The 23,834-nt window shown below is 39.0% G+C and overlaps 2 protein-coding genes and 1 long non-coding RNA gene across 4 annotated transcripts in view; 1 reads left to right on the forward strand and 2 right to left on the reverse strand.

Annotated features, from left to right (window-relative positions):
* The window catches only part of LOC131151132 (ATP-dependent zinc metalloprotease FTSH 4, mitochondrial), a 32,469-nt gene extending 9,138 nt beyond the window's left edge, over positions 1-23,331 (forward strand). The window contains exons 3-7 of one of the 2 annotated variants that reach the window (XM_058102371.1): positions 18,337-18,600; positions 20,051-20,299; positions 20,403-20,527; positions 20,798-21,274; positions 22,113-23,331. In XM_058102371.1, coding sequence (XP_057958354.1) covers positions 18,337-18,600; positions 20,051-20,299; positions 20,403-20,527; positions 20,798-21,274; positions 22,113-23,048 — 2,051 coding nt within the window. In that variant the 3' untranslated portion in view covers positions 23,049-23,331. The remainder of the gene's footprint in view (positions 1-18,336; positions 18,601-20,050; positions 20,300-20,402; positions 20,528-20,797; positions 21,275-22,112) is intronic. The other variant, XM_058102372.1, reaches the window with a different exon arrangement.
* Positions 5-1,702, reverse strand: LOC131151133 (uncharacterized). Its single transcript, XR_009135696.1, has 3 exons — positions 1,446-1,702; positions 1,303-1,366; positions 5-230 (listed from the first exon to the last, which is right to left on the reverse strand). It is a non-coding gene; the product is annotated as an uncharacterized LOC131151133 (long non-coding RNA).
* On the reverse strand, positions 1,815-8,779 carry LOC131151131 (uncharacterized). Its single transcript, XM_058102370.1, has 4 exons — positions 8,535-8,779; positions 8,392-8,455; positions 7,259-7,320; positions 1,815-6,555 (listed from the first exon to the last, which is right to left on the reverse strand). The coding sequence occupies exon 4, from the start codon at positions 6,552-6,554 to the stop codon at positions 4,134-4,136; it is 2,421 nt and encodes an 806-aa protein (XP_057958353.1). The 5' UTR covers position 6,555; positions 7,259-7,320; positions 8,392-8,455; positions 8,535-8,779; the 3' UTR covers positions 1,815-4,133.
* Positions 23,332-23,834: the final 503 nt, after the last annotated feature.

Genomic DNA, 23,834 nt, shown 5'->3' on the forward strand with positions numbered 1-23,834 from the left:
TAAATGTCGCGGAAAAACATAAACATCCATTGGGATTACTACTAGCCTTATACCAGAGTTCACTAATACATCCATAATTTACATACATTCGGACTTAGAGTAATCGTCATATTACAACCCTCCAAAAAGGACTTTCATCAAGTTTAGTACAAAAATTTAGATGCTTACGTAAGCTAACCAAAATAACCTCCCTAGTCCTTTTATCTACTAGGACCGACGCACGGATGGACCTGAAAACAAAGGTTGTAAGATAGGGTGAGACACCTCTCAGTAAGGAAGAAGGAGTTACAACAGTGTGTGACTGCATACATGCATATTTTCATTCAACATCTGGAATATAAATCAAATATTTTCAATACAGTAATGCATCAGGTATATCATTATTCATATTACAAAATTCCCACATCTGTCTTTCGACCATTTAATGATTTATCAGATGACCAACAGCAAAATATCCCTATAACCAGTTTTACCCCGTGGCTCGGGTTGTGCACTGGTACTCGTCCAATGCCCTGTTCGTGCAGACACTGCCGAGTACCTACATACGATCCGACTGCCTCCATTGGCCCAATATCAGCCAATGGTTTCACCCTGCTAGCCGACCATCTTGGTACCCACATCGTTTAGTACGTGTGGTTGCACGTGTACATCTAGCTACGATATCGTGCCGTATCATATAACAGTGGTTTCATTTCACCCTGCAAAGAAAGTATTTTTCAACCCTCCCGGGACTCTCAAGCTGTGGTTCCGTGTATCATAAATTCAATTTATACAAATATGATAAGATTTTATTTCCCATAATCTATATCAATAGTATAGAAATAATTCCAACGGGTTCAAACCGGCGTCTTTCCACCTGGTTTACCCCTCTTTGTTTACTGATGCGGCTCGGTTTATCACCAGCCTCTGTTTATCACATTGTCAGTATAACAAATTGGAATTTCATTCCCATATTCTATATCAGTAGTATAGAAAATACATTCATTTCCATTTCAACATATATCACACAAGTTTAATACAAAAACCCGCTAAATGATAGAAATTCAATATACATAGTTTAACTAAATAAATAAAGGAATCGAGTCTCTCCTACTATAGTATAAACACAAATAAAGATGTTTGTAAAATTTGGAGATCATACGTCGAAATCCTCGTTTTTACCAAAAATCGTAAAATCGTCAAACCGGCATTTCTACTCGGTAGAATTTCACAAATAAGCAGTTAAATCATACATAATAACGTAAACTAGCTTTTTAGCGGTTTAGTTTTCCAAAATAACTGTTGTAATCAAATTCCCCTTACCTTATATTCAAAATGAAACTTCGTACGAAAACGGTCCAAAACGACAACTCAAGATCCCGAAAACCTAAAACCACAGAACATAACCTTACTATGTTTTCTACTGCTATCCAAATATCCAATCAAAATTAGGATCAGATTCCTACCTCGATTCTTGGGAAAACCCGAAACTCTCCGAAACGACGATCCGATCCACTAAAAGTGTAGAGTTTTCTCTTCTGATCCACGCAGTACCCTCCGTTTTTGGAAACGGATGACGAACGGCGAAGGATCTTAGAGAGAGAGAGAGAGAGAAAATGTGAGAGAGAGAGAGAATGAAAGAGAATAAGAGAATTTATAGAATAAATCCTTGTGAGAGAGAGAGAGAGAGAGAGAGAGAGAGAGAGAGAGAGAATGAGAGAATGAGAGAATGAGAGAGGATAAGAGAATTTATAGAATAAATCTTTACTTAGCCCTTAAGTAATCTAAATAAATATCTCCTCCAAGATATTTATATATAAATATCTCAAAATATCTTCTCCAAAATATCTTTTTTTTTTTTTTTTTTTTGGGTCGGGTTACTACAATCTCCCCTCCTTATAAGAATTTTGTCCCCGAAATTCACCAACTGATACCAAACGTACTCAACCTTACGTCAGAGACCTACAGAAGAGTCGGCAGCCACCCTCAAAGCAGCTTCGGCGCGAAGTTATTATCTACCCTCGCTTATGGCGGAGGAATACCGTGGTTACAATGTGATGCTTCGGAAGATTACACACACAAAACTCTCCCGAAGACCATACCACCTATACTACTATACATAATTACATACCTTCCGAAAATAACTGCGGGTACTTCTGGCGTATTTCTGACTCTAACTCCCATGAAGCTTCCTCCACTGTATGGTTACGCCATAATACATTCACTAGCGGTATTTCCCTAGTCCGTAACTGCTGAACTTTCCGACCTAATATCAGTACTGGTACCTCCTCATATGATAAAGTCTCACTGATCTCTAGAGGTTCGTAACTCAGTACATGTGATGGATCTGGTATATACTTCCTCAGTACAGACACGTGAAATACATCATGAACTCGGGATAATGCTGGAGGTAAAGCCACTCGATAAGCAACCGAACCTATCCTTTCAAGGATTTCAAAAGGCCCGACATACCGAGGACTTAGCTTCCCCTTCTTCCCGAATCTCATCACCCCTTTCATCGGAGCGATTCTCAAGAATACCATATCTCCTATTTCAAATTCCAACTCTCGCCGACGAGTATCAGCATAACTCTTTTGTCGACTCTGAGCTGCTTTAATTCTTTCCCTGATCAATGCAACCTTTGCAGAGGTCTGCTGAATCAGTTCTGGACCTAGTATCTGCCGCTCACCTACCTGATCCCAGTACAACGGAGATCGACACCGACGACCGTACAAAGCCTCATAAGGTGCCATCTCTATGCTCGCCTGGTAACTGTTGTTATATGCAAATTCAACAAGCGGTAGATATTGTATCCAAATATTACCAAAATCTAGTATACAAGCCCGCAACATATCTTCTAACGTTTGAATAGTTCTCTCCGACTGTCCATCCGTTTGTGGGTGAAAAGACGTACTGAACATCAATCGCGATCCCAAGGCATCTTGTAAACTTTTCCAGAAACGAGATGTAAAACGCGGATCTCGATCTGAAACAATAGATATAGGAACACCATGGAGTCGTACTACCTCCTGTACATAAAGTTCTGCCAGCTTATTCAAAGAGTAGCTGACTCTGATTGGAATGAAGTGTGCAGTCTTTGTCAACCGATCTACTATAACCCATATGGCATTCTGCCCATGCATCGCCGCAGGTAAACCCGTCACAAAATCCATTGAGACATGTTCCCACTTCCACTCAGGGACGTCGAGTGGTTGAAGTGGTCCTGCCGGCTTCTGATGTTCTGCTTTAATCTGCTGACATGTCAGGCACTGTTCTACAAATTGGGCGATCTCTCTTTTCATATTAGACCACCAGAAAGATTCCCTCAAATCCCGGTACATTTTCGTACTACCAGGATGTACAGTGTAGAGCGAACGGTGTGCCTCCTCTAGAATAACCCGTTTAATCACGGCATCATTCGGAACGCAAACCCTGCTGCGGAATCTCAGTATCCCATCACCAGAAATACTGAAGTCCGGCTTTAAACCATTCCGAACTCCTTCTATAACCTCAACTAACTTTGGATCCTCTTTTTGCGCTACGCGGATCCTCTCTTGTAAGGTCGGTTGCACCACCAAGCTGGCAAGGACAGCCTGATGATTTTCTTCTACCACTTCCAAGCCCAACCTTTCCAAGTCCATACAAATTTGGTGCTGAACTCTAATCGCTGAAACAGACGCATCAACAGACTTCCGACTCAGAGCATCAGCTACCACATTAGCCTTTCCTGGGTGATAGCTAATAACACAGTCGTAGTCTTTAATCAACTCTAGCCACCTGCGTTGTCTCATGTTCAGCTCCTTCTGGGTGAAAAAGTATTTAAGACTTTTATGGTCAGTAAAAATCTCGCACTTTTCACCATACAAGTAATGCCTCCAAATTTTTAATGCAAATACTACCGCTGCTAATTCCATATCATGTGTCGGGTAGTTCTTCTCGTACTCTTTAAGTTGCCGAGAAGCGTAAGCAATTACTCTGCTCTGCTGCATTAGAACACAACCAAGACCCTTCTTAGAGGCGTCACTATAAATAACGAATCCACCATCCCCTGAAGGAATGGTCAGGATTGGAGCAGTAACCAGTCGCCGTTTCAGCTCCTGGAAACTCAACTCACATTCCTCAGTCCAAACGTACCTCACGTTCTTCCTCGTGAGTCACGTCAAAGGACCTGCTAAACTGGAGAACCCTTCTACAAAACGACGGTAGTAACCTGCAAGACCTAAAAAGCTTCTTACTTCCTGAACATTCTTCGGTCTCGCCCAGTTCACTACTGCTTCAATCTTACTCGGGTCCACAGATACACCTTCCTTGGACACGACGTGACCAAGAAACGCAATCTGCTCTAGCCAGAACTCACACTTCTTCAATTTAGCATACAATTTCTTATTCCTAAGCATTTGCAAGACAAGCCTCAAATGCCCCTCATGCTCTGCAGCGCTCCTAGAATACACTAGGATGTCGTCGATAAATACCACGACGAACCGGTCTAAATATTCGTGAAAGACCCTGTTCATCAAATCCATAAACGCTGCAGGTGCATTAGTCAAACCAAAAGGCATAACCATAAATTCATAATGGCCATACCGAGTTCGAAATGCCGTCTTAGGAATGTCTTCCACTTTCACCTTCAGCTGGTGATACCCAGATCGTAGATCAATCTTAGAGTAGATCTGCGTGCCTTGAAGCTGGTCAAACAGATCATCGATTCGAGGTAGCGGATATTTATTCTTTATCGTCACCTTGTTCAGTTCTCTGTAGTCGATGCACATCCTCATCGACCCATCCTTCTTCTTAACAAACAAAACGGGCGCTCCCCAAGGAGAAATACTAGGACGAATGTACCCCTTGTCTAGGAGCTCTTGAAGTTGTTCCTTTAGTTCTTTCAATTCAGCTGGAGCCATACGGTACGGAGCTTTCGATATCGGCGCCGTACCTGGAACTAGCTCTATCGCGAATTCCACTTCCCTATCTGGAGGTAACCCTGGCAAGTCCTCTGGAAACACGTCAGGGAACTCGCACACTACAGCAATTGTTTCCAACTTATTTTTTTCAACCGGCGTATCTTTCACAAACGCCAGATACCCTTGGCAGCCATCTAGGAGTAGCCTCCTAGCTTGCAAAGCTGAAAGAATTTGTGGTGTAGAACGCACACACGACCCCTGGAATTTGAATTCCTGCTCCCCTGGTGGTTTAAACAACACCTCTCGCCTGCGGCAATCAATACTAGCATAACTGGCCGACAACCAGTCCATCCCAAGGATGATATCAAAACCATGCATGTCATAGACCACTAGGTTAACTGGTAGTATTCTTCCCTGAATTTCCACAGGGAAGTTATGGACTAACTTACTACACCCGACTGCAGACCCAGACGGCGTAGTCACTACCAATTCATAATCCAACAGTTGCACCTCCAAACCACATAATTTAACAAAATTACGGGAAATAAAAGAATGCGTAGCTCCAGAATCAAAAAGTACTATAGCTTCATGAAAAAACACATAAATAGTACCTGTGACCACGTCACCAGCGTTCTCAGCGTCACCAGGAGTCAGAGAATATACCCTAGCCTGGGCAGTACCCCCCTGCTGACCACCACGCTGTGTCGGAGCATTCCCTCTGTATTGCTTCTGTGTGACTCCATCATTCCTCTGCCTCGGACAGTCTCTCATCTGATGTCCTTGTCTACCACATCGCATACAGGCTCCCGTAGACAACCAACACCGCCCCTGGTGTTTCTTACCACATAAAGAGCAATGTGGAACACTTGCGGCATTCTGGGACGTGCCACTACTATTTTTCTTCCATTTACTCTGTCCTGCCCCCGATGAATAATTAGGAGGCGCTGGCCTCTTCTTCGTAACCTGAACCTCTGCATCCTCTAGTAAACACTCCTCTGCTACCGTGGCTTTATCAACCAACGTAGCAAAATCCTGTAACTGCAGAATCGCTGTCTGCTTACGGATCTCGCTCCTCAGACCCCTCTGAAACTTCCAAGCCTTCTTTGCTTCATCAGGAATCACGAATGGAGCAAATCGAGACAGCTCCTGGAACTTGGCAGCGTACTGCTGCACTGTCAGTGAACCCTGCGTCAAATTCATAAATTCCTCCATTTTCGCATTTCTCATTGTGGCCGGAAAATAACGTTCAAAGAAGAGCTCTTTGAATCGGGCCCATGTCAACACTATCGGTATCGGTCGGTGCTCCTCCATCTGCTTTACCGACCCCCACCATCTCTCAGCCTCCCCTGCCAACTTGAACGTGGCGAAGGTGACTTTCTGCTTTTCAGTGCAGTTTAACACACCTAAGATCTTCTCGATCTCCTGGATCCAATTCTCAGCACGAACTGGATCTGTACCGCCCACAAAAGCAGAGGGCTTCAATCTGGTGAACTGCTCAATAGAGCAACCCAACTCAGTCATAGGACGATCCTGCCCTCTATTCGTACGCACTACCTCAGCCATAAGCTGCTGTGTGAATTCACGTAACACACTAGTAGAGTCGTTACCAGCCTCGGGGCCGGCACCCTCACTACTACTGCCACCTATATTGGCAGTGATATCCCTGGATTCCATCCTGAAAACATTTACGAGAATTCATTAGAAGGTAATAGCCTAAGCATCAACTAACACTATCATACTATAGACTCAGTTCCTTAAATCCACATCCTGAATATCGATGTACTCCATTAATTTAACATCATCATTCTAACTCAAGTTCTGCTCTTCCACTTGGAAACAACACCATCAATAGATTGCCATGATTTTCTGAACCCTTCGAATGATCCAGAAAAACACAGAAGTCTGCCAATTGTTTTCATCTCCAGGTATACAAAACAAAACTCAAGGTCATATCCATGTCCTATACCCTGGTATATTCTAGACTGTAACAACTAGCAACTTCTTAGTTTAGCACATATCCCTAACCAGGCAGCATGAATCAAATCATACTTCCGACTGGCTACGGGCTCTGATACCAACTGTAACGACCCGGCCCTTTACACGGACTCAGGTGTCACTCACATACATCAAATACCTATACCTGTTCAAGATATGGAAACAACCCGCCCTAAACAGGGACATACGGGTGTAAAACATACATAATCATGATGTAAATGTCGCGGAAAAACATAAACATCCATTGGGATTACTACTAGCCTTATACCAGAGTTCACTAATACATCCATAATTTACATACATTCGGACTTAGAGTAATCGTCATATTACAACCCTCCAAAAAGGACTTTCATCAAGTTTAGTACAAAAATTTAGATGCTTACGTAAGCTAACCAAAATAACCTCCCTAGTCCTTTTATCTACTAGGACCGACGCACGGATGGACCTGAAAACAAAGGTTGTAAGATAGGGTGAGACACCTCTCAGTAAGGAAGAAGGAGTTACAACAGTGTGTGACTGCATACATGCATATTTTCATTCAACATCTGGAATATAAATCAAATATTTTCAATACAGTAATGCATCAGGTATATCATTATTCATATTACAAAATTCCCACATCTGTCTTTCGACCATTTAATGATTTATCAGATGACCAACAGCAAAATATCCCTATAACCAGTTTTACCCCGTGGCTCGGGTTGTGCACTGGTACTCGTCCAATGCCCTGTTCGTGCAGACACTGCCGAGTACCTACATACGATCCGACTGCCTCCATTGGCCCAATATCAGCCAATGGTTTCACCCTGCTAGCCGACCATCTTGGTACCCACATCGTTTAGTACGTGTGGTTGCACGTGTACATCTAGCTACGATATCGTGCCGTATCATATAACAGTGGTTTCATTTCACCCTGCAAAGAAAGTATTTTTCAACCCTCCCGGGACTCTCAAGCTGTGGTTCCGTGTATCATAAATTCAATTTATACAAATATGATAAGATTTATTTCCCATAATCTATATCAATAGTATAGAAATAATTCCAACGGGTTCAAACCGGCGTCTTTCCACCTGGTTTACCCCTCTTTGTTTACTGATGCGGCTCGGTTTATCACCAGCCTCTGTTTATCACATTGTCAGTATAACAAATTGGAATTTCATTCCCATATTCTATATCAGTAGTATAGAAAATACATTCATTTCCATTTCAACATATATCACACAAGTTTAATACAAAAACCCGCTAAATGATAGAAATTCAATATACATAGTTTAACTAAATAAATAAAGGAATCGAGTCTCTCCTACTATAGTATAAACACAAATAAAGATGTTTGTAAAATTTGGAGATCATACGTCGAAATCCTCGTTTTTACCAAAAATCGTAAAATCGTCAAACCGGCATTTCTACTCGGTAGAATTTCACAAATAAGCAGTTAAATCATACATAATAACGTAAACTAGCTTTTTAGCGGTTTAGTTTTCCAAAATAACTGTTGTAATCAAATTCCCCTTACCTTATATTCAAAATGAAACTTCGTACGAAAACGGTCCAAAACGACAACTCAAGATCCCGAAAACCTAAAACCACAGAACATAACCTTACTATGTTTTCTACTGCTATCCAAATATCCAATCAAAATTAGGATCAGATTCCTACCTCGATTCTTGGGAAAACCCGAAACTCTCCGAAACGACGATCCGATCCACTAAAAGTGTAGAGTTTTCTCTTCTGATCCACGCAGTACCCTCCGTTTTTGGAAACGGATGACGAACGGCGAAGGATCTTAGAGAGAGAGAGAGAGAGAAAATGTGAGAGAGAGAGAGAATGAAAGAGAATAAGAGAATTTATAGAATAAATCCTTGTGAGAGAGAGAGAGAGAGAGAGAGAGAGAGAGAGAGAATGAGAGAATGAGAGAATGAGAGAGGATAAGAGAATTTATAGAATAAATCTTTACTTAGCCCTTAAGTAATCTAAATAAATATCTCCTCCAAGATATTTATATATAAATATCTCAAAATATCTTCTCCAAAATATCTTCTTTTTTTTTTTTTTTTTTGGGTCGGGTTACTACACAAAGACTCGAAGACGAAGGTTGTGTTGGTTCGAAGGCTTGAACCTTAAAGACAAAGGGCTCTTGCAAAGGCTTTCTTGTTGGTGAAGGCTTGAAGACCGAAGACGTGAAGATGAAGGTGTTTTGAGTTGGTTCAAAGGCTTAAGGACGAACATTGTGTTGGTTCCAAGGCTTGAACCTCGAAAACGAAGGGCTTCTGCTGGTTTTGTGTTGATTCGAAAGCTCGAAGACGAAGGGCTACTCTCTTGCTGGTGGGAGGCTTAAAGACTCCAAGATGAAGGTTGTGCTAGTTCGAAGGCTCGAACCTTGAAGACAAAGGACTCTTCTTGCATAGGCTTTCTTGTTGGTGAAGGCTCGAAGACCGAAGATGTGAAGATGAAGGTGTTTTGAGTTGGTTCAAAGGCTTGAGGACGAACATTGTGCTGGTTCGAAGGCTTGAACCTCGAAATCGAAGGGCTCCTGCTGGTTTTGTGTTAGTTCGAAGGCTAGAAGACGAAGGGCTCCTGCTGGTTCGAGTTGAAGCCTCTGGCTAGGGCTGTTTCGAAAGCATTGGCTCTGGAGTTGGCTATGTTTTCTTTCTTAAAAGGTTTTAAAAAAAATGAAGTTAAAAGTCATAAATCTCTAGGCATGACTCACTATGCCTAGCTCATTTAATTTAGCTCATTGTGCCTGGCATCTCAATGCGCTTCATTGCGCCTAGCTCATTTAGGTTAGCTCACTAAGCCAAACTGTTTATACAAATTGTAAATGTAAAAAATTAATAGTAATAAAAAAGTAAAAAGAATATTAACAATTATAAATTTATATTTATAAATGGAAATAAATAGAAGAAATATAAAATATAAATTTGAATTTTTTTCATTCAAATTCAAGAAGTTAATAAGTTAACCCCTCTTGCTAATTTTATTTGCACTTTTGAGACTTGTATTGAATTTGAATTGAATGTGTCTTACAACCCAAAAGAATTGTGTGTGTGTGTGTGTGTGTGTGTGTGTGTGTGTGTGTGTGTTGGGGGGGGGGGTGGGGTGGGGAATTATTTTTGAGACAAGTAGGTTTAAGAGATGAGGGAATTAAGGATACCAACCAAAAAGACTAACCCAATCCATAATGAGGTACTGGAAAATACAACATTTTTGTTACTTGACCAACTGTTGGGAGAGGCAAATACAACGAGTAGACTAATTAGTAAGATTGATGAAGTAGCAATTAATGCAAAAACAGTCAATTGGAAAGCAATAGTCATACTAGTAATCCTTTAAGCTACCAACAAGTGAACTATACCATTTGATCCCTTTGTCAAAAAATTTTAATAAAATGCATCATATAGGAATATAGGAATTTTACTATGAATTCGTTGATTCTATATGATTTACCATTTTATTGGGACCATGTAGTCAAGGAGAATTTTTTTTACTTCACAAATGTACATGCTGGATCATGCATATATCTATATATAACATACATATTTATTCACTGAATAGATTCACACTTGATATTTTAGCTACTAATAGTGATAGTATCAACTCATATGACCATGTCCTATTCAGGGGAATAAAAAGAAAATAGAAGTTCTCTTTTGGAGAGATGGCTGAGTGGTTGATAGTTCCTGTCTTGAAAACCGATATAGTTCTTTGTTCATAACTATCGAGGGTTTGAATCTCTCTCTCTCTCTCTCTCTCTCTCCTTGTGCTTGTTGAGTAGATTTGTTTCTTTATTGATTTTGTTCAGTTCAGTATCATAAAAGCGATAAAAGAGAATGGCTCGACTGGTTAGGATAGACAAACCAAAAAAAGAAAAAAAAGAAGAAGAGATTCGATGTAAAAAAATGAGATGAAAAAAATAAAAAATAAAAAATAAAAAGATAAATAAAAAGAAAGGAAATAGGAATACTTTTTAAGTATTACCTTCCAATATGGATGATTGAATCAATTTGATTCTTACTTCAAGTATTGGCTCTCCTGGCTCAGTTAAGAGGGGTCATGTAAAGAACAGGTTCCAAATCATGATCGATTCCTTTTTCAAATCTTGTTGTAGTTGCACGAGCCCTTCCCGCATGTCACAAATGACCTACAAATAGAAAGAATCCTAGAACAAAATGAGTGGTAGCTAACCAACTTCGAGGAGAGACATAATTGACTACATTGATCTCGGTAGCTATGCCATCCACGAAATTTAAAGAACCTAAAGGAGCATGAGTCATACATTTTGCAGAAAACGTCGTTCTTGCCAAGGTTGTATGTCTTTTTTTAGCTACTCAAGTCCAAACCATTGGGATGCCTTAGAGGTTCTAACCAAGGAGCTTGTAGATCCCAAAAATGCATAGTTCTCCAGTTGGGGAATGCATTAGATATTTACCAAAACCATTCAGTCATTGAGTGGATCCTATGTTAGCCCCAAGGCACTAGTCTCTAATTAAAAAGGTAAATGCTTGAGCTTGAGAAACTTTTGGTCCAATGGGCTCGTAAAACTCACTAGGATAAGTAGTATTATTGAACCAGGCAAAGCAACAAGCAGTGAAACCAAAGACAGATAGAGCACCTAAACTATAAGACAAGTAAGCTTCTCCAGACCATACAAGTGCATGACGAGCCCATGCAAAGGTTTTGGTTAAGATATGTCAGATTCCACCAAGTATACAAATGGAATCTAATACAAAGTATGGAAAAGTGTGTATAACTTCCCTACTAGGACCTACCGCCCAATACAAAGTGTAGTTGGGTGGGGAAGTAAAATTAATCCTTATTCATACATGAGCTTCTTCGGTACGAAATGAGCCACTTCAAATAGGTTCATTGCTCCGGCCCAGAATACAATTAATTCAACATGAGCTACATGAGCCCTGAGTAGTTTACTAGATAAATTAATAAGTTTGGTATTCTCAGCCCACCAAGCGAAACCGATAGTTTCTTGGTACCAGCTAAAGCTAGAAGTTCCATTAAAATTCATTTCCACGGGGTAGAACCTCCTTAGGGAAGATAAGGTTTTCATGAGGCTGATCTTGAGCCGCCATCCAAGCATGAATACCTTCGTTTAAAAGAATATTTTTGGTGTGGAAAATTTCAAATTCTCAATCTTTTGCTACATAGATTTCCTGGTAAACAAACTCATAGGCACATAGGTTAGATCCAGAACAACTACTCCAAGAGCACTCATCCATAAACTGGTCACTGGTACAAATAACATAAAGAAATGTAACCAATGTTTATTGGAAAAAGCAACCCCAAATATTTGGGACCAAAATTGGAGTTGAGCTTGTTTAGGGATTTATGCTGGCTGTGGCTGCTTGTCTTGTGCATTTGGGATGAGTTTTTATCATGTAAATATTAGTGTAGGGTTATCTTTCAGAGATAGTGTTTAATAGGTTAAAAAGGGGAGTATGATTCCTTGGTCATATTGATGTTTCCTAGTGCCAGAGTGAGAATAGCATAGAAAGCTCTTTAGGGGAGGGTGAGTGTTCATCAACTCATAAAACTCACTAGCTATTGTAAACGTGTTTTGCGTACTTGCTTCTCTCGCCAGACACACGTTGTTAACGGACGTGTTGATAATGAATTACATTGCTTCAATGTTTACTTGCTTTCATAAGTTGCTTATTGCTCCGCTTATATTTGCTTGAATGACAATGAAAGTGTTTTGTTGGTGAATTGTGGTAAACGCTAGGCTGGCTAGTTAATTAAGAGTGCTTTAGCTAGCGCCGCACGACCCTTTCACAAAGGTGTGAAATATTTGACTTATGACACCTGGTATCAAAGAATGGAGACAGAATGCTGTGATTGCTCAAGCCTACGTGGAGAAAGCTTCTAAGTGGATGAAGAAGTGGGCAGATTAGGGGAGAAGACCGCAACACTTGAACATAGGTGACTTGGTGCTTGTTAAGTTCAATCTTGAATAGATTAGGTCACTACGGGGACAAGATAGGAGACTACATTGAAATATGAAGGACTAGTTCCCATATTGGCCAAAGTTGGGAAGACCTCTTACAAAATTGACCCTCTGGCTTGGATAAAAGTGCATCTTGTGTTTCACGTTAGCTGCTCAAGCTGTTCAACACCGACACCGAAGATCCAAGCAGAAATCAATCAACCAGAGTAGAATTGAAGACAGTGCAACTTGAAAGATGAGAAGTTGAAGGCATGCTTGTAGACAGAGAGTTCACATCCTCGAGGAATAAGTGGTAGGAGTTCTTAGTGAAGATGGAAGGGTCTTGGCAACGAAGAAATAAGCTGGATTTTTGTGAAAGACATGCAACCGTTCTCGTGGACAAAGTTGAAGAGTATCTAGTGTCAAAGTCTACGAGGACGCTGACCACATAAGTGGGGGAGCGTCATGAGCCGAGCTTGTTCAAGGCATTATGCATGCTTGTGACCGCATAAACAAGAGTGCTTCAGCTAGCGCCGCATGGTCTTTTCACGAAGGTGTGAAATATTTGGCCCATGACACCTAGCGCTTTAGTGTGCTTCATTGCACCTCTTGAAGGTTGCCTCGCTTTAGCCTTGATGAGGTGCTAGCCTCGTCGCCCCACTGCACCTCACGCCTTAGGCACGCTTTTGACTATGATGATAAATGGGGTCACTCGACACCCGGCACCTTCATCTGGAAAATTTCATAGAAAGTAAGTATTGTCCCACCCCCCCCCCCCAAAAAAAAAAAATTCATATGAATTTTTTATAGTTGGCAGAGCAGATTTGAATCCCTAGTAGGAGTTGGATCCCCTAATGAGGTGGGATGAGGATACTTATGATGCTCCAAGGAGGATTCAGGGCGGTAGACTTGGCAAGTCATTATTGGTGGGTACTAGGTAGTATGGATTCAGGTTATGCCCCTTTGGCTTCAAGTCTGTCCCGCTTACATCTCTAAATATGGGACTAGGATATCTGATCATGTTCTAACCATCTCTTTTATGAACTCAAAATATAAAATATTTTAGTTTCTATAATTTAAATCCTCTAACTATAAACTATGTACTTGACAAACAACTTCAAGATAAATGGTTCTCAAATAGCCTTACACCATTGTAACAAGACCATAAGAAAAAAAACACATGGGAGGATTGGTTTTGTTGTGTAGAAGTAACTTGTATAAGAGTAATACTTGGTTGGTTAATTGGCAAAATAAACAAATTTTTTTATAGAAAAAGATATTCATTATATAGAATAAGAATGTACAATCAGGAGAAAAGACATCTCCATAACAAAGTCTGGGAAACCACGAGGAAAACAAGATAAGAAAACCAAAAAGTGTGAAAAAACAGTCCAAAAAACAAAAAAAACAGCACAACTTAAGTAGTTAACTAAGAATGCCAACCCTGTCAAATATTTGAGAAGCGTATCCCCTTGAAATTACCATTATCCACAGAGAAGCCAAAAAATGAAATTTCTCCCACATCAATAAAATGCTAAATTCTTCCCTAAAAAACACATAAATTTTGTTCCTTCCACAAACTCCAAAATACTGCAAATAAAGCACTAATCCTAGTGCTTTTTCTTCCTTCTTCCTACCAAAACCTAAAAAAGGTATTGCAAAAAACTCCTCCATTGTCCTTGGAGACACTCAGCTTTCTCCAAATAACAGAGTAACTTATTCCTAACCTTCAATACAAAATTACAAAGAAAAGATGTGAAGCGGATCTGGAGTAGTTAAAAAGAAACACGCATGTATCTGCAGATAGAGTCTTTAAATGCCTCCTATTTTGCAGCAAGTTATTAGTATTTATCCTATTAAGCACAACCAACCAAGTGAAAGCTTTGATTTTAGGGGGATTTTGGTCTTCCAAATAATTTTCTAGAGAAGGAAGGAAAAGTCTATGCTAACCAAGAATTCACAAAAATGATTTGCAAGAATAGACCCCTGAGGAATCCAACAGCCAAGATTGGCTATCAGCTTCCGAGGATACCCAACAATTATTTAACAGGACCAATAATGAAGATAAATTATTTGTTTCCTATTGTTCAAGGATCTCTCCTAAAATGAAAATTTTGAAGGAAAGGGGAAATGGAATACAAGGAAAGAGGAAATGGAATCATTTTATCCTAAGCTCAATCAAAATAGGCGAGGAAAAGAGGCGGACAAGAATATTCCCCAAGCAAAGATTTTCCAAAAATGAATATTACACCCCTTACCCAACACAAATTTAGTATGGCGAATAAAGAGAGGGTAAATATGAGAAATGGCTCTCCACAGATGTTTTAAAGAATATCTAGAAACCAGATTGGTATCCCAACCATTCTCGTCAAGTCCAAACTTGCTTTTAATAACTTCATGCCACAAAGAAGAATCCTCTAAAGGGAACTGTCAAAGCCATTTGGCCAAGAGAGCCATGCTTTTAGACACCAAATTTCCAAGATCTAAACCACTTTCTTGTTTAGACCTACATACTACCTCCCAACTCACCAAAAGATCCCTAAAACCTCCTACCCTTGACCAAAGAAAATCTCTCAAACAGAACAAATCTATAATTCTCCTATTTATAAAACAGAATCAAAATATACTCACTTCTTATTAGGTTAAAATGTTGAAATCCTTCTGTGAAGACCCTTCTTTGAAACTTATGGACCTCATATATCTTTTGAATTCAGGCTACCCATCAATGCTAAAGTGTCTGAGGTTGTTTGGTAATACTTGAACTTGGCCAAGATGAATCTCAAGTAAGGTTAATGAATTAAAAAGAAATGATGGGCTTCTTTCCAAAGAGCTCTGCTGCTGACACTTTTTTCAACTCCTCTCTGGTTCTTTTTCTTTTGATTCTTCCTCAAATCCTTGAAGGAGCAAAGAAGGTGGCGTTAACTGGGTTTCAGTCGTTTGATTTAAATGTCATATTCCTATGCACTCATTCATTTGTTGGTTGGCCATTCTGAATAGGCTTTCTGCTATGGATAATACTGTTTTGTTCGGGTGAAGCTAATTCTCCTTCTTATCTTCTTTGCAATGAGACTACTGAAGATAGGATCACCTATTTTCTGGTTGCAGCTCTACTAAATTCATATTTGAAGGTCTTAACCTGTCTCAATGTTCCAAAAACTTTTAATTGTTGGGATTCTGATCTCTATTGGTTATCTTCTCTAGGAAGCAGACATCAAAATGTCATTTGCAAGCTGGTATGGGGTGCAATCATTTACGAGATACGAAATGCTATAAAAATCGTGATATTTTTGCACCTCTCCTTTGCTTGCTAGCCATGCAGTCAAAGCATATTTTTTTGCTCGATCTTAGGATGAGATTTATTGGTGTAATTCTCATGAAGGCTTTGAAGCCTCTTTTTCTGTTTTCCTCGTGAACTAATATATTCTTCTTACCTTCTTAAAAAAAAAGAAGAAGCTGAAATCTTATTAGAATTTGTGTTACCTTTTAAAAAATTGGACAATCAGCCTTGTATCTTGTACAAGAAAATTCTTGTACCTTTTAGCTCATTTCAGACTCTTGCTTCAAATATTGATGGCATGGAAATGCCAAGATATAATTATGACATTAGTCAGAAGTACTGCATTTTCAACCAATTTCAAAATCCAGAGGACAAACACTCATTCTTTGTGAAATATTATGGACTCTTACTCTTAATTTATGAATTATATTGCCTCAATGATGGTAAGATATGTGAATTACGCAAATATATAGGCATTTAGCCCCATTTGGCTCTGAGAAAGACTGGTAAAAGGGAGAGACGCGCTTTAAAAATGCCTTATAAGATAATCGATCCTAAAGAAATTTCCTCTCTCTTGGAAGACTGACGAAAACTTAAAGAAGGGGCAAAATATACCCTGTTCCTGCTCAATCCAACTAACTGAATTGATCCTGTCATAACTTTAACTTTAAAATGGTTACTATTACATGAAAAAAAAAGATGATTTCAGTGACAATTCTCCATGAGGTATTTTATAATTCCTCATAGTGATGAAGTAAAAAAAAAAAAAAAAAAATCAAGAGAACTGCACTTTTATCCATTTCTCCAGAATAAAGTTTAGTTAACTAAGTGAGATTTGTATTTATAAACCCATTATTTTGATCCTATGCATAATCCTGAGATAGTGAAAAAGAATCAGTTTATCAGTATTAAGTACAAAAAATTATGAACAAAATTAAAATGATTAGTTAGAGTTGGGAAAGAGGAGTAAAATCATTTGGAAGAAAAGCAATATTCACAGCAAGAAGAACCTTTCCCTATGTAAATGCTGAGTCCACAGAGAAATTAGCCAAACTCAAGTGCATGTTGTTGATGGATATTCCCATGGGCTGGAGAATTTGAAATAAAAGAGTAGATGATTAAGAGATTTGGATAAGAGACATGGTTGGAGAATAAAACACAAATTAAGTGAAGGTAAACAAACTGTTTACTGCGTGGGAGAGCAAAAATCATATTTTGGAAGTTTTTTTCCCTACTGATTATAAATTATTTTAATAAAATGCATTGACATCCTTCAATTTCTAAAATAATCAAGTAGAACTTAAATATGAATGCAGGTAGTCTCTTTGCTCCATTATCTTACCCCTTAACTAGATACTAATGTGGTAGAGTGATTATGCTGTGAAATATGAAATATAAATATATTCATCATTTATGTTTCATCATTTCATAATTTCTTAGTTTAGGTTAGATTTATATTCGATACAAAAGTAAATAGAACAGCTATGAGGCTTTTCTTCTTTTAGCAACGAAATACCAATGGAATGTTGAATAAGTGTGATATTATGTGTAACTTGGTTTAAATTTTTGGTAGAAATCATTTAAGATATATGTCTAATGCCATAAGCAAATTTATGGAAGTGGCATCCGTTACATGTTACATGTTCTTTAAGATCCAAAATGTCTGCAACTGTTGAGCAGAATGCTAATTTTTGTAACCATCCCAAGAAGCAGATGTATCTTTTCTAGTGAAGATAATCATGAAGACAAGACAATTCCATGGCATTTTTGCCCTTGATGAAAGAAGAGACTTGTGAAGGATAAGAGAGAACCAAAATAATACAAAAAAGAGGACGATAAGAGACCCTCATAATCTTTGAAAATTGGGTAAAAAGAAAAGGAAAAATCAGAGCATTGATGTTCTTTTGTTTTTGTTTTTGTTTTTGTTTCTTTTTTTTTTTTTTTTGCTTTTTTTTCCTTTGTTTGCCTGTTGGGGTATCTGAACCTTTCATCTTCAGCTGGCACTTGATGCTGCCTTCCAATTGGATCTTTTTGTACAAATATTTCAGATATGAGTCAATATTTATTTAATCTATTATAGGTAGTTGACATGAAATTGAAAATATGCTGCTATGAATCTTTTCTTTTAATCACAGTTCTTATTTTTAGTGTCTCTTTTGTGAGACATTATGTGGAAGACAAATGATCTCTTTTCATTTAATTTGAACTTGGGTGGAAATTTCTTCATCATTTTTTAATGTCTTCTGCAGGTAACAGGATTTCACGCGCTCAAGAAAGATTTCAATCAAGCTATGTTGGCAGTTTTACTCGCAGAGTACGGGATGCAGATGAAGCCAGTGAGGTTGCCCATCTTAAAGAGCTTTACCATCGAAATGATCCAGAAGCAGTGATAAGATTATTTGAAAGTCAGCCATCATTGCATTCTAATCCTTCAGCTCTTTCTGAATATGTTAAAGCATTAGTGAAAGTTGAGCGGTTGGACGGAAGTGAGTTGCTCAGGACGTTGCAGAGAGGTGGGTGTAGGAATGAAGTTGCTCCTTTGGTTGCATATTTATCCTGTTTGTTCATTGTTGCGTCCATTATTCATCCTCCTTTTGGTGTACGAGTTTAAAATTGTAACATTTAGGCTTGGGAAAGAACTAGGTTATATTGTTTCTTGCATCAATTTGTCTATAATTAGAAAAAAAAAAGTGATGGATATTTGAAATTTAATTGATTAAGATACAATTCTAAAAAATGTTTGAAGTCAGATTTTTTAAGAGGTTTGATTTCAAAATATTGTGGTTGATTTGAAAACCTTTTATGAGAATGAAAGCCTGTCATCTTATGTTTAATTTTCTTTTATATTAAAAATGTATAATCTTGTGATCCCTTTCTGTATTATGTCCTTATAAATCAAGAGAAAAACTTTCACATTGTCAAATGCTATATCCCTTTTTGCTCGAAGGGAAATAGTTTCCATTTCTAAAGTTGAAATTTGTGTTTTAAAATGGTAAAAGTATTACAGTAACTCCCTATGAAAGAAAATGACTCTAATAGAATTTTAATATGCATTGTGCATACTTAAAAGAGGTTGCAGAATTGAAGCTAACATATGTGAGATGCTTTCATGATGAACGTCTACTTAGGAAGAAAAGACTGGATGCCTGATTGTCAGTACCCATGCTTATATTAATCTATTATTACGTTCTCTGAAAATTAGGCATTTGCCAAATTCAGATACAGGATTGTCCGTCAGAATATAATTTTGGAACTTAGGGGCTGCTTAAGGACCTCAATTTCTATTTGATGTAAAAATAATTGAGCCTTGTTGAATCCTCTTCAGAAAAACCCAGCAGGCTGCTAACTTTTTTTTATAAATGAACCTTAATTTCACAGTTATCACTTCTTTTCTCAATTTTTTTTTCCTTGAAAGTTGTAGGCATAGTTTTGGATGATTTCAACTGTATACTTTATCCTAAAATCCAGAATCTAGATTAAATTAAGAAATAGGTAGGTTTTTATGATCCAATAAAAATAAAAAATAAAACTAATTTAAATATTTCTGTTATTTTATATTTCCTTGACAAGGGCGCTCAACCTATTGTTTCGCAAATTCCAGAATGTAGATTTTTTATTAAAAACACTGCATCTCTCTCTCTCTCTCTCTCTCTCTCTCTTTAAACATAGTGCAGTCTCTTTTGTTTATCTAGAAATTTATTTATTTATTTATAATTGGTCTTCCCCGAAGGGGAGCTTAGGCACCGTGTGACCTGGAGGTAAGGCTACTTACTATAGACCCATTGTGGTCCGCCCCTTCCCCAGACCCGGCATACGCGGGAGCTTTGTGCACCGGGCTGCCCCTTTTTATAATTGGTCTTCCCCAAGATGAGGACCGAGAAGAGCAAGGGTCAAGGTGGTAGGAAAAGATGTAACAAAATTTAATTTGACAGAAGGGATAGGCTTAAATGGAGCTTTGTACAGGAATTGCAGGCACTGCAAACTATGCTACAGAGGAAGAAAGCATTGGAGGTCTTGCAGCACTTAGAAATGTAGGGAAACCTGCAAAAGATGGTGCTGTTCTTGGAACTGCTAGTGCTCCTATTCATATGGTGGCTACAGAAGGAGGGCATTTCAAAGAGCAGTTGTGGCGTACATTCCGCACCATTGCACTGGCTTTTCTTTTGATTTCTGGTGTGGGTGCTTTAATTGAAGATAGAGGAATCAGTAAAGGTATGGTCACGTCTTTAGCGTTCAGGTGCTCTGTAATTTATTTCATGTTTTTTTTAAAATAGATGAATCTTTTCTGTTAATACTGCTGTTTTCCGTCCTTCAGGACTTGGTCTAAATGAAGAGGTGCAACCTAGCATGGAATCTAACACAAAATTTAATGATGTGAAGGGGGTTGATGAAGCGAAGGCTGAGCTAGAAGAAATTGTTCATTATCTTCGAGATCCCAAGGTAAACGCATTATTGGATATATCTTTAATTATTCTGTATGTGGCTGCGGGCATGGACAGGTGGAGAGAGCATGCATATGCATCTTTACACATGCAATAGCATGTGGGGTTTTGCATTCTGCAGAGTTTTGAGCAAATGAATCTGAATCTGATTAGCTCCCATCCTAGTTGATAGTTAAGCTGTCAAAATGCTGCAATTAAGGCAGATTATTTGTTATAAATGTGTGGGGAAAGGTTTGAAATTTTCTCATTTAGCTTTATCTGGTTACAGCGCTTCACTCGTCTTGGTGGCAAGCTTCCAAAAGGTGTTTTGCTTGTTGGTCCTCCTGGCACTGGGAAGACTATGTTAGCAAGAGCTATTGCTGGAGAAGCTGGGGTGCCTTTCTTTTCATGCAGTGGCAGTGAGTTCGAAGAGATGTTTGTTGGTGTTGGGGCCCGAAGGGTGAGGGATCTTTTTGCAGCTGCGAAGAAACGGTCACCTTGTATAATATTTATTGATGAAATAGATGCAATAGGAGGAAGCCGAAACCCGAAGGACCAGCAGTACATGAAAATGACCCTGAATCAGTTGCTTGTTGAGCTGGATGGCTTCAAACAAAATGAGGGGATTATTGTGATTGCTGCTACTAATTTCCCTGAATCATTGGACAAGGCACTGGTGAGACCAGGTCGATTTGATCGTCACATTGTTGTTCCTAATCCAGATGTTGAAGGAAGGAGGCAGATAATGGAATCCCATATGTCTAAGGTATCACTACTTTTTAAGAAGGAAATTATGTTGCATTTGTAATCTCTCTCTCTCTCTCTCTCTCTCTCTCTCATCTTGGAAATGATTTTGGACTGATCTATGTAAAGGAATGCTGGAATAAACTCTCCTTTTAATCTATGGCTGTGTCATTAATGCTCGACATACAGAATTTAGCTGGGGTGTGGGATCTGAGCCTTTATGGTACTTAACAACTTGGATCAGTCAGCTGCGAAATATGGTCATGTATGAACATGCATTGCCCTAACAGAAACCTGCTTTCACTTGGCTGCTTTTTTCCCATTTTGGGGGGCGGGGGTGTGGGGAGTGGTGGTTAATGTTGATCAACACATTGGTGCTGTCATGCAATGGGTTTTAAGAGTTGCATTTGTATTAAGATTTTGCTAACACGTACCCTTAGGGAACCTGTTAATTTATTATTTCAAAAATTATTTTACATTTCGTGAAGCTGTTGGCCTTTTATATAGTAATTTTCACTGCGTTTGATGATATTTCTTTGAATTGTAATAATCTCAGCCGGTGCTGCAGGAACCTTCTCATATTTTTTGTTAATGTGTTTTGAGTTGGGGGGTGGGGTTGGTTGGATAATGAGGCTTGAACTGTGTTCAATGCAAGCTGGGATGAGCCTTATATGCTGGGAGATCACTCGCCAACACCAGTTGAAGGCATTCATAATCTTATTGTCTGTGTTTGCATGTTATGTTGTTGGACACTTGGGATTTTGTGTGAAAAATATTTGAAATTACATCATTCTTGTGCAGTAGAGTATTGACTCGAAGCTGACTTTAACTTTGTGGATCTAAACACTACTTCCCTATAGGTTTTGAAGGCAGATGATGTTGATCTGATGATCATTGCTAGAGGAACTCCTGGTTTCTCTGGTGCTGATCTTGCGAACTTGGTCAACATTGCTGCTCTCAAGGCAGCAATGGACGGTGCTAAAGCAGTTAGCATGACTGATCTCGAGTATGCAAAGGACAAGATCATGATGGGCAGTGAGCGTAAATCTGCTGTTATCTCCGATGAGTCAAGAAAGCTCACAGCTTTCCATGAGGGTGGTCATGCTCTCGTGGCTATCCATACTGATGGGGCTCTTCCAGTTCATAAGGCAACAATTGTTCCTCGTGGAATGTCTCTTGGCATGGTTTCCCAACTGCCTGACAAGGATGAGACAAGTATCTCTCGTAAACAGATGCTTGCCCGCCTCGATGTTTGCATGGGAGGTCGTGTTGCTGAAGAGCTCATATTTGGTGAAAGTGAAGTTACATCTGGTGCTTCTTCTGATCTCCAGCAAGCAACATCTCTTGCAAGAGCAATGGTAACAAAGTATGGTATGAGCAAACAAGTTGGGCTTGTCGCTCACAATTATAATGACAATGGAAAAAGTATGAGCACGGAAACCAGGCTTCTTATTGAGAAGGAGGTGAAGGAGTTCTTGGAGAGGGCTTACAATAATGCTAAAACTATTCTCACCACCCACGGTAGGGAGCTTCATGCTCTTGCTAATGCTTTGCTCGAGCATGAGACGCTTACGGGAGGTCAGATAAAGGCTCTTCTTGCACAGGTAAACTCTCAGCAGCACCAGCAGCAGCAACAGCAACAACCAACCGTCACCCAACAGAGCAGTTCACAGCCCACTGCCGTGCCGCCTTCACCACCTAATGCAGCAGCTTCTGCTGCCGCAGCGGCAGCGGCAGCAGCTGCAGCAGCAACTGCAGCAGCCAAGGCCAAAGGCATTGCTCCTGTGGGATCTTAGCAGGAAAGGTGCTTTTCTGATTTAATGTGCACATATAGTACTTTACCTCCAGTCTGTTTATTTTTTGGGCATTGTAGTTTGATTGCAGTCAATAGGATTCCTTCTCTGTATCACCTTGAGTTTGGTATTAACAGCATGCTGTAGATGATCTATGGCAGTGACATGTCAAGTGTAGCTATTATAATTAAGGCTCTTGGGGAAACACCTTCTGCCCCCTTTTTTGTTTATTTTTCACTTTTCATTATACATTTAAAAAAAAAAATGTCTTTTCATTTTATTGTTTTCATTTTTTTCTTTCATTGAATTTTACCTCCCCATCTCTCTGTAATCTCTTAATTTAAATTGTTCTATTCCCCTTTTTGCACATTTTTTTTTGGAGTCATAATTTTAGGAAGATCCACAATAGAACATTAGAAGTACCACCTATCAAAGATACTATGAATTTGGTATTGTTTCAATTATATGCATTTTGTTGCTTATTGTCGAAAATAATCTTTTAGATTGATTCGTCATGGAGGCATGCAAAGGTTCATTTTCTTCTATTTTTTTGTCGAAAATTGAAATTTTTACTTTTTTCTTTTGTCCCTTATAGCATGCAAAAGAGTGCACTTGAAATGTAGACCAAATAGTGCATTAGTGAGGAAAAGTAAATTAGGTATTGTAAGGGGCAGTAGAAGGGGTTGCTAGAAATAGTATGGATTTTAATAGTCTTGAATTTGTTGAAGGAAATTGTTTATGATCACATAAATTGACGAAGGTAGATCTCACCTAGTGGGGACTCAAAGA

This window comes from Malania oleifera, chromosome 3 (genome assembly GCF_029873635.1).
Source record: "Malania oleifera isolate guangnan ecotype guangnan chromosome 3, ASM2987363v1, whole genome shotgun sequence".
Classification (NCBI taxonomy): domain Eukaryota; kingdom Viridiplantae; phylum Streptophyta; class Magnoliopsida; order Santalales; family Ximeniaceae; genus Malania; species Malania oleifera.

What these genes read in the sequence shown, in the direction of transcription:
- LOC131151131 (XM_058102370.1), bottom strand. Translation starts at nt 6,554, where the DNA reads ATGGAATCCAGGGATATCACTGCCAATATAGGTGGCAGTAGTAGTGAG.